Genomic DNA, 14,643 nt, shown 5'->3' with positions numbered 1-14,643 from the left:
GAACAGACGGGTGGCTCAGGGCCAATGCCCGCAGTTCTACAACATCAGAGACGATCTGGCGGTAGTCGATGGTGTCCTCCTGAAGCTGGACCGCATTGTTATCCCACACAGCATGCGCCAGCTCGTCTTGGAACAGCTACACGAGGGCCATCTTGGCGTGGAGAAGTGCCGCCGACGGGCCCGAGAGGCAGTGTACTGGCCCAGCATCAATGACGACATCGTCAACACAGTGCTCAACTGCCCCACCTGTCAGCGCTTCCAGCCGGCCCAACCACGTGAGACCCTACAGCCCCATGAGTTGGTCACGTCCCCTTGGTCCAAGGTCAGCATCGACCTGTTTCACGCGCTGGGCAGGGACTATGTTCTGATTGTAGACTATTTTTCAAACTACCCGGATGTGGTACGTTTGCACGACATCACATCGTCTGCAGTCATCCGTGCCTGTAAGGACACCTTTGCTCGTCACGGCATCCCACTCACTGTGATATCGGACAATGGCCCCTGCTTCGCAAGCCAGGAATGGTCCAACTTTGCCAGGAGGTACAGCTTTGTGCATATGGCATCCAGTCCCCTGTACCCCCAATCCAATGGCAAAGCGGAGAAGTTCGTCCATACAGTCAAACGGCTGCTCTGCAAGGCTGCCGATGCGGGATCCGACTTCTACCTCGCCCTGCTGGCCTATCGCTCGGCCCCACTGTCCACTGGCCTGTCATCAGCCCAGCTGCTCATGGGTCGCACCCTGAGGACGACGGTGCCGTCCATTCACGTCCCAGACCTCAACCACATTCCGGTCCTTCAACGAATACAACTGTCTCGTGCACAGCACAAGGCGGCTCATGACGCCCGTGCAGCTGATGTACCTGCTCTGGCTCCAGATGACAATGTCCGCATCCATCTTCCGGATGGTGGCTGGTCTGCAAATGCTGTGGTTCTTCAGCAGGTGGCTCCCCGCTCGTTCCTGGTTCATCTATCGGATGGTTCCATTCTGTGCCATAATCGGCGTGCCCTTCATCTCGTTCCGCGCTCGCTACGTGATCCTCCGCCAGTGCCACGCCCTCCTGGTGTCCCGGACTGGACTATGCAGAGATTCCGGTTACTCTGCGTCCTCCTCACTCTGATGCAGTCCAGCCCACTCCTCAGCTGGTGGCTCCTGACCCACCCTTGAGGCGGTCAACCAGAATTCGTCGCCCACCTCAGAGACTTAATTTGTGAACTTTGCAGTAATGGACTCTCTGGTCTGTTCTGTTCCGTTTAATCGTTCAAGTGGTTTGTATATAGTGTTCATCTCGTTATTTGTGTGACACACTGTTTTGTTCTGCACCAGGCACCTTCCCATGTAAATAGCTTAGTTTTATGTACATAGTCCTGTAAATATTTCGCACACACGTAGTCAGGAACATTCACCACACACTATTTATTGTCACGCAGGCACATTTGTTAAAGGTGGGATGTCATAATATACACCAGTATATCATGGTGCAGACACACACTGATGGACACACAGTGGGACTAATCAACACACACAACACCGCAGCCAATCACCAGTGAGAGCACATGCACTATAAAGACAGGGGACATCAGAGTTCCCGCTCATTCAAGTAGCAGCTAGCTAGGAGCACAGAGCGCACAGCCTGCAACACAGGCATTCACCATGTGCTGGGTGCATCGACTGGTTAGGACAAGGCAAAGGTATTTAGTTAAAGCTGGTATCGTATTTACCCACAGTTCAAGTATGTTTAAATAGTTAACCTTTTAATAAAATAGGGTTGCACTACTTCCAAGTGTTGGTGACCTGTATTTGATGCAGAACACCCAACACATCACTGAGATTGTTCTATTTTTTCATATCGAGTACCCAATTCATTTTTTCCAATTAAGGGGCAAGTTAGCGTGGCCAATGCACCTAATCTGCACATCTTTGGATTGTGGGTCAAAACCCATGCAGATACGGGGAGAATATGCAAACTCCACACGGACAGTGACCAGAGCCGGGATAGAACCTGGGACCTCGGCGCCATGAGGAAGCAGTGCTAACCACAGAGCTGACGTTGTTCTGCTTAGATCAGGGAAGGTTAAGGGGCGAAGGGGACAGAATTATGCAGGTTTTGTTGGAGCAGATGGGGCAAAACTGTTTCCAAAAGGGCCAGAAGGCAAAGGGCGCAGATTTAAGATAATTGGCAAAAGATTTAGGATAATTGGGCAGCATGGTAGCACAGTGGGTAGCACAGCTCCAGGGTCCCAGGTTCAATTCCCGGCGTGGGTCACTATCTGTGTGGAGTCTGCACGTTCTCCCCGTGCCTGCGTGGATTTCCTCTGGATGCTCTGGTTTCCTCCCACAAGATACGAAAGACATGCTCTTAGGTAATTTGGACATTCTGTATTTTCCCTCTGTGTACCCGAACAGGCACCGGAGTTTGGCAACTTTTCATGGTAACTTCATTGCAATGGTAATGTAAGCCTACTGGTGACAATAAAAGAACCGGGGTGTAAGGGAAACTGAGGGTTCTTTTTATGCAGCCAGTTGAAATGATCTGGAATGGACTGCTGAAACGGGTGGGGGATAGTAACTTAATTGGATATAATTTGAAAGGGAATTTGCATAGGTATGGGGAAAGAGCAGGTTAGTGGGACTAAATACCTAGTGTACAGAGACTAAATAAATGTGCAAATGCATAATGATCTTCATCTCTGCTCAGTGAATCTTTAATTCTACATATATTCTGCTGATCCTCTATCGCCAAAGTCAAAAATGACTTCCATCATCTCCTCTAGGTTCAGAGCATAGGGTGGCACAGTGGTTAACATTGCTGCCTCACAGTGACTGTCTGTGTGGAGTTTGTATGTTCTCCCCAGAGCTAGGTGGGTTTCCTCCAGGTGCTCTGTTTTCCTCCCATAGTGCAAAAATGTGCAGGTATAGGTGGATTAGCTATGATAAAATTGCCCTTTAGTGTGCAAAAAGTTAAGTGGGGTTATAGGGTTACAGGAATAGGGTGGGGGAATGGGCCTAGGTAGGATGTCCCTTCAGAGGGTCGATGCAGACTCGATGGGCCGAATGGCCTTCTTCTCCATTGTCGTGATTCTCCCACTGGAACCTCCCAACTGAGATTACTGCTTTATTGCCATGCTTTATTATATGACAAATGATTATTGGCTAATTGATTATCTGTGACGCAGTGAGGGATGGGTAGAAGGGAAGATGAGTTACCTTTGCATCTGCCGCGGTGTGTAATCTCCAGTGTTGAATCTCTACACTTTGCCCTCAAGAAATCACATCTTGATTCATATGTCCGACCATCCGACACGCAGAGGGGTTTCAACTGAGAGCTAGAACAATGTACATTGCACTCCAGGTCTTGGTCACGATCACCTATGAGAAACTGATAACAAAAGAATCCGATATCAAAGAGCTCAAAAACTAAGACAGAGTGTGCAACAAAATAATCTCATCTTCTGTCAGGCTAATAATCTCCGAAGGACAACAGTGTTGCAATGCAGTGGTTATGAAGGCCAAGTGTGCCTTAAAATAATATCTGGGAATGTCTTTTCACAGATGGCTTAACAATTTCCAGGAAGGAGTGTGTGTCGATCAACACTGGCCTGTAATCTGAAACTCTCCAAGCACCTCCACTGGGAAGCAGGGCAAATGGAAACTGTTTATATCCAAACAAAAGCACGCTGCTGGCCGCCATTGGTGATTTGCAATGTCGACATGTCACATTTCCGAACAGCGCGGATGACACTTATTTGACAGGAAAATCAAAACAAAATCAGCTTTACAAGGACAGGAATGTTGATGCAGCTGCCATCCGCTGCACAAAGAGCACTCTGAATTTTAGTCAGTTCACCTACATAAGACTATGAGGTCAGTTGTCGATTCTTACTTCTATTTTCAGTATTACAGACCTGGGAAGGAGACGTCCCTGCGCTTAGTCAGGAAGCAAAATCTTAAAGCAAAATTTTCTCGGTCACTCCCTTAGGATCGAGGATGATATGCTCCCATTCCCGATTAATGGATTCTGAGATGACTGAAATGTCCAATGCGTGATTCGCAGACTCTGCCCCATGCTGCCTGTGAGGTTGGATAGAGGTATCTGGGGGTTTGTGCACTCCCTCAACTTCACCTCTGCCCATTCTCAACAAAGTCTCATAGAATCATAGAACGTACAATGCAGAAGGAGGCCTTTTGGCCCATCTAGTCTGCACATGCCCTTGGAAAGAGCGCCCAACTGTAAAAAAAATATATTTAGAGTACCCAATTCATTTTTTCCAATTAAGAGGCAATTTATTGTGGCCAATCCACTTACCCTGCACATCTTTGGATTGTGGGCGAAACCCACGCAAACACGGGGAGAATGTGCAAATTCCACACGGATAGTGACCCAGAGCCGGAATCTAACCTGGGACCTCGGTGCCATGAGGCAGCAGTGCTAACCACTGTGTCACTGTGCTGCCCCTAAGAGCACCTTACTTAAGCCCTTGTCTCCACCCTATCCCCATAACCCAGTAGCTCCACCTAACCGTTTGTACACTAAGGGGCAATTTAGCATGACCGATCCATCTAATCTGCACATCTTTGGTCTGTGGGAGGAAACCGGAGCACCAGGAGGAAACCCACGCAGACACGGGGAGAACGCACATACTCCACACAGTCACCCGAGGCCAGAATTGAACCCGGGTCCCTGGAGCTGTGAGGCAGCAGTGCTAACCATTATGCCACCATGCCGCCCTCACGTATTTGGTGCCTTCCCAAATTAGCCTGCTCCATTTTGGCCAACCACAATCCAGGGGCTTCCAGGAACCGAAGGAGATATTTGATCTCTTCAGCAATGCTGTGACGACATACCTAAAGCATTTCCACTGTCCTCCTGGGAAGTTTCCTGTTGTGACTTGAGTGCTGAGGAGAGCAATAATTTCAGGAGCCTGGTGTCAGGCAGGCAAAGGACATCTCCTGCCCAGCGGAGCTGGCTTTGAACTAGCTACCTTTGAATGACACTATAAAACTGAAGAGTATGCTGCATTCATTGTATCACTATATTTATTTTACCATGAAGTCAACAGAGAACAATATTGAGCGTTTGCCCTCTCCTCTGTCAATTCCTCAGCAAATGGTTGCTATATTTGATTAATAATATATGGAGCCACCTTTCAATAAAGTGTGACAGCTTTGCTCTCTGGTGCTCCAATAGATTTTGGCCAGTTTGATGATGGTGGGAGTAGTACAGTTAAGCTCAGAACCTCAAGAGAAGAGCATTAGCCAGGGTCTTTGTTCCTCACAATCAGTAAACCCTGCTGGAGAATTCACATCAAATGAGGTTGGAATCAGATTCAGTTGTCATAGATAGAGTCATAGAGTTTTACAGCACATAAAGAGGCCCTTCAGCCCATCATGTCTGTGCCGGCCATCGAGCACCAATCTATTCTTATCCCATTTTCCAACACTTGGTCTGTAGCCTTGTATACTATGATGTTTCAAGTGCTCCCCTAAATGCTTCTTAAATGTTGTAAGGGTTTCCGTCTCTACCACCCTTTCAGACAGTGAGTTTCACCCTCAGGGTGAAAAAGCTTTTCCTCAAATCCCCTCTGAATCTCCTGCCCCTTCCCTTAAAACTATGCCGCCTGGTTATGGATCCCTCGACTAACGTCTACTCCATTTACGTCCCTCAAAATTTTGTCCACCTCAATGAAGTTTCCTCTCAAGCTTCTCAGGAAAACAAGCCCAGCCTTCCTTCATAGCTGAAATGCTCCAGCCCAGGCAATATCCTGGTGAGTCTCCTCTGCACCCTCTCTAATGCAATCACGTCCTTCCTAAAACGTGGTGACCAGAACTGCACACAGTACTGTCTCTAGCTGTAGCCTAACAAGCGTTTTATACAGCTCCATCATAACCTGCCTGCGCTTATACTCTATGCTGCGGCTATTGAAGGCAAGTATCCCATATGTCTTTTTAACACTTATCTACGCACCCTGCTGTCCGATCTATGGACATGCATACCATGGTTCCTCTGGTCCTCTGTACTTCCTAAAGTTCATTCTATATCCCCCTTGCCTCGTTAGTCCTCCCAAAATGCACCACCTTGTGATGCCCATCATAGTCAAACAACCTGACAGCATTCACAAACGGTGGCCACCTTGAGCAGAAACTGAGGGGGATAAAGCTTTTCCCTCTTTTAACCCCTCGGTACTGTCTGCAGCTCCATGGTTAACAGAGCGAGGAGACTAATTCCCACCAGAACTGTCTGTGCTGGATGAATGAGCCCCTCATACTGTCCCAATTCTCTAGGAACATACATAACCCTACACCTATCGTCACATTGCAATGGTGTCCACGGAATCCTGTCACATTGTCACTGCAGCATGGTAATGTATTAAGGCGTTGGTTGCCTTGATGCCGTGTAATTTATCATTCTATGCCACTTTTTAGAATCATAGAATCCGTAGAATGCAGAAGGATGTCATTCGGCCCATCGAGTCTGCACCAACCCGTTGAAAGAGAACCCCACCTAGGCACACTCCCCCGTAAACTCATCGAACCTTTGAGCACTAAGGGACATGACAAATCCACTTAACCTGCCCATCTTTGGACTGTGGGAGAAACTCGGAGTACCAGGAGAAAACCCACGCACACATGGGTGAAAACTCCACACAACAGTTACCCAAGGCTGGAATTGAACCTGGATCCCTGGCGCGGTGAGGCAGCAATGCTAACCACTGTGCCACCTTGCCGCCCATCATTTCTTTTTATTGAATTTTTATTCCAAGCAGCTTTGGTTCATTAAGTAATTTGTCCTATTTCTTTTTTTAAAGGGACAGATAGTGAATTTCTGGAAACATGGTGAGCAAACAATTTTCCATTTGTTTACAAACACATAACATGTTGACATAAATCACGCGAAAGACACATCTCTTGTATGTTTTGTCACTCCAGTAAAAATGATGCACAGGAAACCTCAGCAGCCACATAATCTACACAAAGTATTTAAACAGCCTGACCAATATTTATCCCTCAATCAACATCGCAAAAACAGATTATCATGTCATTCTCACATTGCTGTTTGTGGGACAAAAACAGAAAATGCTGGAACATCCTCAGCAGGTCAGGCAGCATCTGTGCAGAGAGAAGGGAGCTAATGTTTCAAGTCTGTGTGACCCTTTGTCAAAGTTAACAAACAATCATCCAGAGTCAAAATGTTAGCCCTGTTCTCTCTCCACAGATGCTGCCAGACCTGCTGAGGATTTTTCCAGCATCTTCTGGTTTTGTTTCAGATTCCAGCATCCGGAGTAATTTGCTTTGACCTTGCTCTTTGTGGGAGCTTGCTGTGCACTTAGTGGCAGCCCCTTTTCCTACATTACAATAGCGTTTACTACCAAAAGTGCTTAATTGCTTGTAAAATACTTTGAAAGATCCGATTGCCATGCCGTGAATGCAAGTCCTTCCTCTTAAAACAGAATGAGCTGCCATGCTGCCATGTCATGCAGCAGAATATTTGGCCAAAACAGATATTTAGGTCCATAAATCTATCAAGTGCAGTATGGATTTCCTCCCCTCCAAAAGAAAGTTGGAAGCACATTTTATACACAGACACAAGTAAAATTCTCCATATTGGAAATGGATTTTAGTCTCTTGCACTTTAACCTGTCACTGTAATTTAAATCACACGGTGAAACGGGGCAGCACGGTAGCATTGTGGATAGCACAATTGCTTCACAGCTCCAGGGTCCCAGGTTCGATTCCGGCTTGGGTCACTGTCTGTGCGGAGTCTGCACATCCTCCCCGTATGTGCGTGGTTTTCCTCCGGGTGCTCCGGTTTCCTCCCACAGTCCAAAGATGTGCAGGTTAGGTGGATTGACCATGCTAAATTGCCCTTAGTGTCCAAAATTCCCCATAGTGTTGGGTGGGGTTGCTGGGTTATGGGGATAGGGTGGAGGTGTGGACCTTGGGTAGGGTGCTCTTTCCAAGAGCTGGTGCAGACTCGATGGGCCGAATGGCCTCCTTCCGCACTGTAAATTCTATGAAATTACACTTGGTCGTCAAAGGTTTAAGTACTTTTTCTGGAATTGCTGATCTTATCCTATATAGAACATAAAGTGTGCTTTGTGGTATTTTATGTTCCCCAATACAATATTATCATGTACTGGGGGTGAGTTAGCTTAGTTGGCTGGATGGCTGTTTTGTGATGCGAAGTGATGGCAACAGCGCGGGTTCCATTCCTGTGCCAGCTAAGGTTATTTGTGAAGGCCCCACCTTCTCAACCTTACCCCTCGCCTGAGGTGTGGTGACGCTCAGGTTAAATCGCCACCAGTCAGCTTGTACTCAAAAGGGGGGAGTAGGATTGTGGCTATACTTCTGACATTTGTTATCATGTACTATCTCCTGGAAAATGTACTATTAAGGAAAATCCCACGGCTTTTTACACGTACATAAAAAGCAAGAGTGTAGCCAGGGAAAGGGTTGGCCCACTGAAGGATAGGCAAGGGAATCTATGTGTGGAGCCAGAGGAAATGGGCGAGGTACTAAATGAATACTTTGCATCAGTATTCACCAAAGAGAAGAAATTGGTAGATGTTGAGTCTGGAGAAGGGTGTGTAGATAGCCTGGGTCACACTGAGATCCAAAAAGACGAGGTGTTGGGTGTCTTAAAAAATATTAAGGTAGATAAGTCCCCAGGGCCTGATGGGATCTACCCCAGAATACTGAAGGAGGCTGGAGAGGAAATTGCTGAGGCCTTGACAGAAATCTTTGGATACTCACTGTCTTCAGGTGATCTCCCGAAGGACTGGAGAATAGCCAATGTTGTTCCTCTGTTTAAGAAGGGTAGCAAGGATAATCCCGGGAACTACAGGCCGGTGAGCCTTACTTCAGTGGTAGGGAAATTACTGGAGAGAATTCTTCGAGACAGGATCTACTCCCATTTGGAAGCAAATGGACGTATTAGTGAGAGGCAGCATGGTTTTGTGAAGGGGAGGTCGTGTCTCACTAACTTGATAGAGTTTTTCGAGGAGGTCACTAAGATGATTGATGCAGGTAGGGCAGTGGATGTTGTCTATATGGACTTCAGTAAGGCCTTTGACAAGGTCCCTCATGGTAGACTAGTACAAAAGGTGAAGTCACACGGGATCAGGGGTGAGCTGGCAAGGTGGATACAGAACTGGCTAGGTCATAGATGGCAGAGAGTAGCAATGGAAGGATGCTTTTCTAATTGGAGGGCTGTGACCAGTGGTGTTCCACAGGGATCAGTGCTGGGACCTTTGCTCTTTGCAGTATATATAAATGATTTGGAGGAAAATGTAACTGGTCTGATTAGTAAGTTTGCAGACGACACAAAGGTTGGTGGAATTGCGGATAGCGATGAGGACTGTCAGAGGATACAGCAGGATTTAGATTGTTTGGAGACTTGGACGGAGAGATGGCAGATGGAGTTTAATCCGGACAAATGTGAGGTAATGCATTTTGGAAGGTCTAATGCAGGTAGGGAATATACAGTGAATGGTAGAACCCTCAAGAGTATTGAAAGTCAAAGAGATCTAGGAGTACAGGTCCACAGGTCACTGAAAGGGGCAACACAGGTGGAGAAGGTAGTCAAGAAGGCATACGGCATGCTTGCCTTCATGGGCCGGGGCATTGAGTATAAGAATTGGCAAGTCATGTTGCAGCTGTACAGAACCTTAGTTAGGCCACACTTGGAGTATAGTGTTCAATTCTGGTCGCCACACTACCAGAAGGATGTGGAGGCTTTAGAGAGGGTGCAGAAGAGATTTACCAGAATGTTGCCTGGTATGGAGGGCATTAGCTATGAGGAGCGGTTGAATAAACTCGGTTTGTTCTCACTGGAACGAAGGAGGTTGAGGGGCGACCTGATAGAGGTCTACAAAATTATGAGGGGCATAGACAGAGTGGATAGTCAGAGGCTTTTCCCCGGGGTAGAGGGGTCAATTACTAGGGAGCATAGGTTTAAGGTGAGAGGGGCAAGGTTTAGAGTAGATGTACGAGGCAGGTTTTTTACGCAGAGGGTAGTGGGTGCCCGGAACTCGCTACCGGAGGAGGTGGTGGAAGCAGGGACGATAGTGACATTTAAGGGGCATCTTGATAAATACATGAATAGGATGTGAATAGAGGGATGCGGACCCAGGAAGTGTAGAAGATTGTAGTTTAGTCGGGCAGCATGGTCAGCACGGGCTTGGAGGGCCGAAGGGCCTGTTCCTGTGCTGTACATTTCTTTGTTGTTGTTCTTCAAAGGTTCAAGTTACATGTAGGGCATTACCATCCATTATGTCATCTCTTCACTGCATGTCATAGGATTTACAGTGCAGAGTGAGGCCATTCGGCCCATCGAGTCTGCACCAGCTCTTGGAAAGAGCACCCTACCCAAGGTCAACACCTCCACACCCTATGCCCATAACCCAGTAACTCCACCCAACACTAAGGGCAATTTTGGACACTAAGAGGCAATTTATCATGGCCAATCCACCTAACCTGCACATCTTTGGACTGTGGGAGGAAACCGGAGCACCCGGAGGAAACCCACGCACACACGGGGAGAATGTGCAGACTCCGCACAGACAGTGACCCAAGCCGGAATCGAACCTGGGACGCTGGAGCTGTGAAGCAATTGTGCTATCCACAATGCTACCGTGCTGCCCATGTGAGCTGGTATCAAAACTAATTGACTGAATTACCTCCCAAAATTAAGCATTGGTTTTTCATTCTTTCACAGGATGAGGGTGTCTCTGGCTCGGCCACCATTTATATCACCCATCCATAACTACCTTTGAGAAGGTGGTGGTGAGCCACTTTCTTGAACCGCTGAAGATCATAATTATTCTATTATTTATCTCGCAAAAAACTCCTCATTTCTTTTTGAAAGAGGTCTTAAAATAGCTTTCTTGAATTTGCTGGTGACGAAATCTCGACTTTTTCACAAATTCGTATAAAACAGATTTCTACTTCATGTATCTGAACGAATTTGCATTAATTGAGGCCCCATATCTATTATAGACCCCATATCCCTGCTGCTCTCCCTCGGAAAGCCATCTCTGCTTCCTGGGGTACAATCTTTCCATGAATGCTGACACATTGTCGAATCGACCATGACTGCTGCCAAAATGGGCCAGCTGGATAGGCGGATGTCATGACATGGAAAGGCAACTTGTTATCTAAATGAAGAGAAATTCAGCGTGCTTCAGTGCAGCGGGATCTGTGTGTCCTTGTGCATGAATCGTAGAAAACTAGTGTGCAGGTACAGCAGGTAATAAGGAAGGAAGGTAAATTGGATCTTGGCCTTTGTAGTGAGAGGAATAGAGTATAAAATGTTGGGAAGTGTTGCTGCAACTTTTACAAGGCATTGGTGAGACTGTGCATGGAGTACTGTGCACAGTTTTGATCCCCTTATTTGAGGAGAGATGTAATTGCATTAGAGGCAGTACAGAGGAGGCTCACTGGATTGATTCCAGAGATGATGGGTTTGTCTTATGAAGAGTACTAGCATTTAAGCCTAGACTCGCTTGAGTTTAGAAGAATGGGAGGAGATCTAATTGAGGTATATAAGATGATAAAGGGTATTGGCAAAGTAGACGTAGAGCGGAGGCTTGCACTTGTGGAGAAATTGAGAACGAGAGGTCATAGTTTTAGGACTGGGGGTAGCAGATTTAAAACAGAGATGATAAGAAATTACTTCTCTCAAAGGGTCGTGAATCTGTGGAATTCACTACCCCAGAGTGTGGTGGATGCGAGACATTCATAGAATCATAGTTTGCCAACAGTGCAGAAGTAGGCCATTCAACCCATCACGTCTGCATCAACCTTCTGACAGACCCATACCTAGGCCCAATCCTCCGCCCTATCCCTGTAACCCCATAATCCAAATGACACTAAGAGGTAATTTAGCATGGCCAACCCACCTAACCTGCACGTCTTTGGACTGTGGGAAGAAACTGGAGCATCTGGTGGAAACCCATGGAGACCCATGCAAATTTGACACAGACAGTCACCTGAGGTCAGAATGGAAGCCTGGGTCCCTGGCGTTGTGAGGCAGCAGTGCTAATGTTAACCATTGTGCCACCATGCCACCCCTTGAGTATACTGAGTAACTTTAAGGAGGAGATAGACTGGTTTTTAATTAGTAATGGGTTCATAGATCATAGAATCATAGAGGTTTACAGCATGGATTGAAGGGGAGAACAGGCAGGAAAGTAGAGTTGAGGCTGAGAGGAGATCAGCCATGATCATATTGAATGGCGGGCGGGCTCGAGTGGCTGAATTGCCTACTCTTGCTCCTAGTTCTTATGTTCTTATGATTAGCTCTTTCACAAAAGGGCGCCTCATAGTCAAGCTCAGTCCTCTCCTCACCTACACCTTGCCTGTGCAATCATCACAGGCACAAATGAAGCGGAGCTCAACTGGAAGGTAGGCGGAAGCCGGGGAACTGGTCTAATTTTCTCCTTATTCAACCCAGGGGACCTGAGGCTGGTCACAGCATTGTTTATGCTGCTTTCACTGAAAGAACAACCAAGCTCCAAATCCATGACTTTTCTGATGGGCCTAGCTCAGCTGGTGTTTGAATAGACTCACTGAGCTTTTGGTCACTGTCAGGAAAGCAGGCTTAAATATTAAATGTTGGTTAATGCTCTTTGGCTCCTTATTAAGAATGTCGACTTGAGGGCAGCACGGTGGCGCAGTGGGTAGCACTGCAGTCTCACGGCACCGAGGTCCCAGGTTCGATCCCGGCTCTGGGTCACTGTCCGTGTGGAGGTTGCACATTCTCCCCCTGTTTGCGTGGGTTTCGCCCCCACAACCCAAAGATGTGCAGGATAGGTGGATTTGGCCACGCTAAATTGCCCCTTAATTGAAAAAAATGAATTGGGTACTCTAAATTTATATTTAAAAAAATAAAAAAATAGAATGTGGACTTGAGGGTGACATGGTGGCATAGTGGTTAGCACTATTGCTTCACTGAGGACCCCGGTTCGATTCCAGCCTCAGGTCACTGTCTGTGTGGAGTTTGCACATTCTCCCCATGTCTATGTGGGTTTCACCCCCACAAACCCAAAGATGGGTAGGTAGATTGGCCACGCTAAATTGCCCCTTAATTGGAAAAACAAGAATTGGGTACTTGAGACTGTTTAATGGATCTGCAGTTGTCTCAGCCAAGGGACGGAGTGCGGGGGTGATGATGCTGGGGTATTCGATTCGCAGACTCATGGGTCCTTTGTCTGCTGTAGCCTGGTAGCCCTGAGGCGAGAGGACTTCCATCTTTTTCTGAGAGTGCATGTGATTTTTTTCATGGAAAAGCAAACTGTGAGGCATTAGATGAGTAGTTCTTTATTATATGAAAGGGTCTACTTTAGTGTTGCTGAAAAAAAGAGACATTGCTGTCGAAGCTTTTCATCTTGCACTCATCCGGACAGATCACAAACCTACCGACAGTAAAAAGAAAAACAATTTATACTGCATGAGATGAGAGAGTGAATTGGTTAGCAAGTGGACTATGATTGATAGCAACAGGGGAACAGTTAACTGCCAAGCTTTTGTTTGCATTCAAACCAGGCAGGCCAAGTCTGATTGGTCAGGACATTACCACAGGGAATGAACCAGGGAATGGCTGCCCCTAAGCTTTTGTTGAGTTGAAAAAAGTACAATGTGTGGACATGCTCCTTTTGTCTGCAAAGGACAGCGCCCTGTGTGTGAATATATGTGGCTTCTTTCTAAAAAGAGGAAGCAATATTGCATGATATCTGCATATTAATTGATTGTCCCTTTTATTAAAGCTCTGCAAATTGCGCAATGGGTAAAGGTGCCATGCGTGAGGTATGAAGCACACAGAACAGGATGCTTCCAGTTTCAATTTATGGTTGGAACTGAGCACAATAGATTTCAGCCAGAGCAACAGTGTACTTGGGCTAGAGAAATTTAACAATCCTGATCCTGGTCACTATCGAATCTCCCTTGTTGGCAAGCATCCTAATGTCAACAATATGTGAGGGTGGGGCTCCTTTGAGCCTCCACCAACTCCAACATCCCTGTTTTCCCCAAATCCCTGGCCAAATGGCTGAATAGTCTAGCAAGCAAAGGGCCTGAACTAACACAAGAATAGTTACTGAAGCAAGATAGCAGCAGGCTCTCACACCCAGCAAGAGCCCTGAGGGGAGAACCTGAGTAAAATAAGCAAATATCTTTTTTTTTTAATTTGAGGTGTGTAAATTGACAGGGATTGAGGGATTTCACCTCACTCGGTCCCTGTGTCTTTACAGTTGGTATGACAACTTGATGGTGTTGCGTTGCTGACACTTTATGCTCATGCTTTGCAAAGTTTGTTTTCATTCTTCCAACTTAATGGACTATAACTGCCAAAGGCTTGGGGGGAGGTCTGTCCCATGAATACAGAGGAGCCTAAGCCAGTGCTTTTGATTTTTGCTCAAAAACATACTAAAGGGACTTTGTAACCGTTCATTAAAATTATATTAAAAGGAGTTTTGCCATCAGTGCCTCTTCAGGAAAAATAGCAGCAGTAAAAATGCTTTAAGAGTCATTTATTTTCCCTGCCTGTCATTTTTTCCCCCTTTATTCTTTCATGGAATGTGGGTGTCGCTGGCTGGGCCAGTATTTGTTGCTCATCCCTAATTGCCCTTGAACTAAGTAGCTTGCTGAAC

At 46.6% G+C, this 14,643-nt stretch overlaps 1 protein-coding gene across 2 annotated transcripts in view; it reads right to left on the bottom strand.

Moving 5' to 3' along the window:
• The window catches only part of smoc1 (SPARC related modular calcium binding 1), a 341,176-nt gene that overhangs the window by 297,866 nt on the left and 28,667 nt on the right, over positions 1 to 14,643 (bottom strand). For both annotated transcript variants that reach the window (XM_072485788.1, XM_072485799.1), the window contains exon 2: positions 3,206 to 3,377. In XM_072485788.1, the coding sequence (XP_072341889.1) occupies positions 3,206 to 3,377 (172 nt within the window). The remainder of the gene's footprint in view (positions 1 to 3,205; positions 3,378 to 14,643) is intronic.

Source organism: Scyliorhinus torazame, chromosome 2 (genome assembly GCF_047496885.1).
Source record: "Scyliorhinus torazame isolate Kashiwa2021f chromosome 2, sScyTor2.1, whole genome shotgun sequence".
NCBI classification, from domain to species: Eukaryota; Metazoa; Chordata; class Chondrichthyes; order Carcharhiniformes; family Scyliorhinidae; genus Scyliorhinus; species Scyliorhinus torazame.
This window is presented reverse-complemented; position numbering and strand designations above follow the sequence as displayed.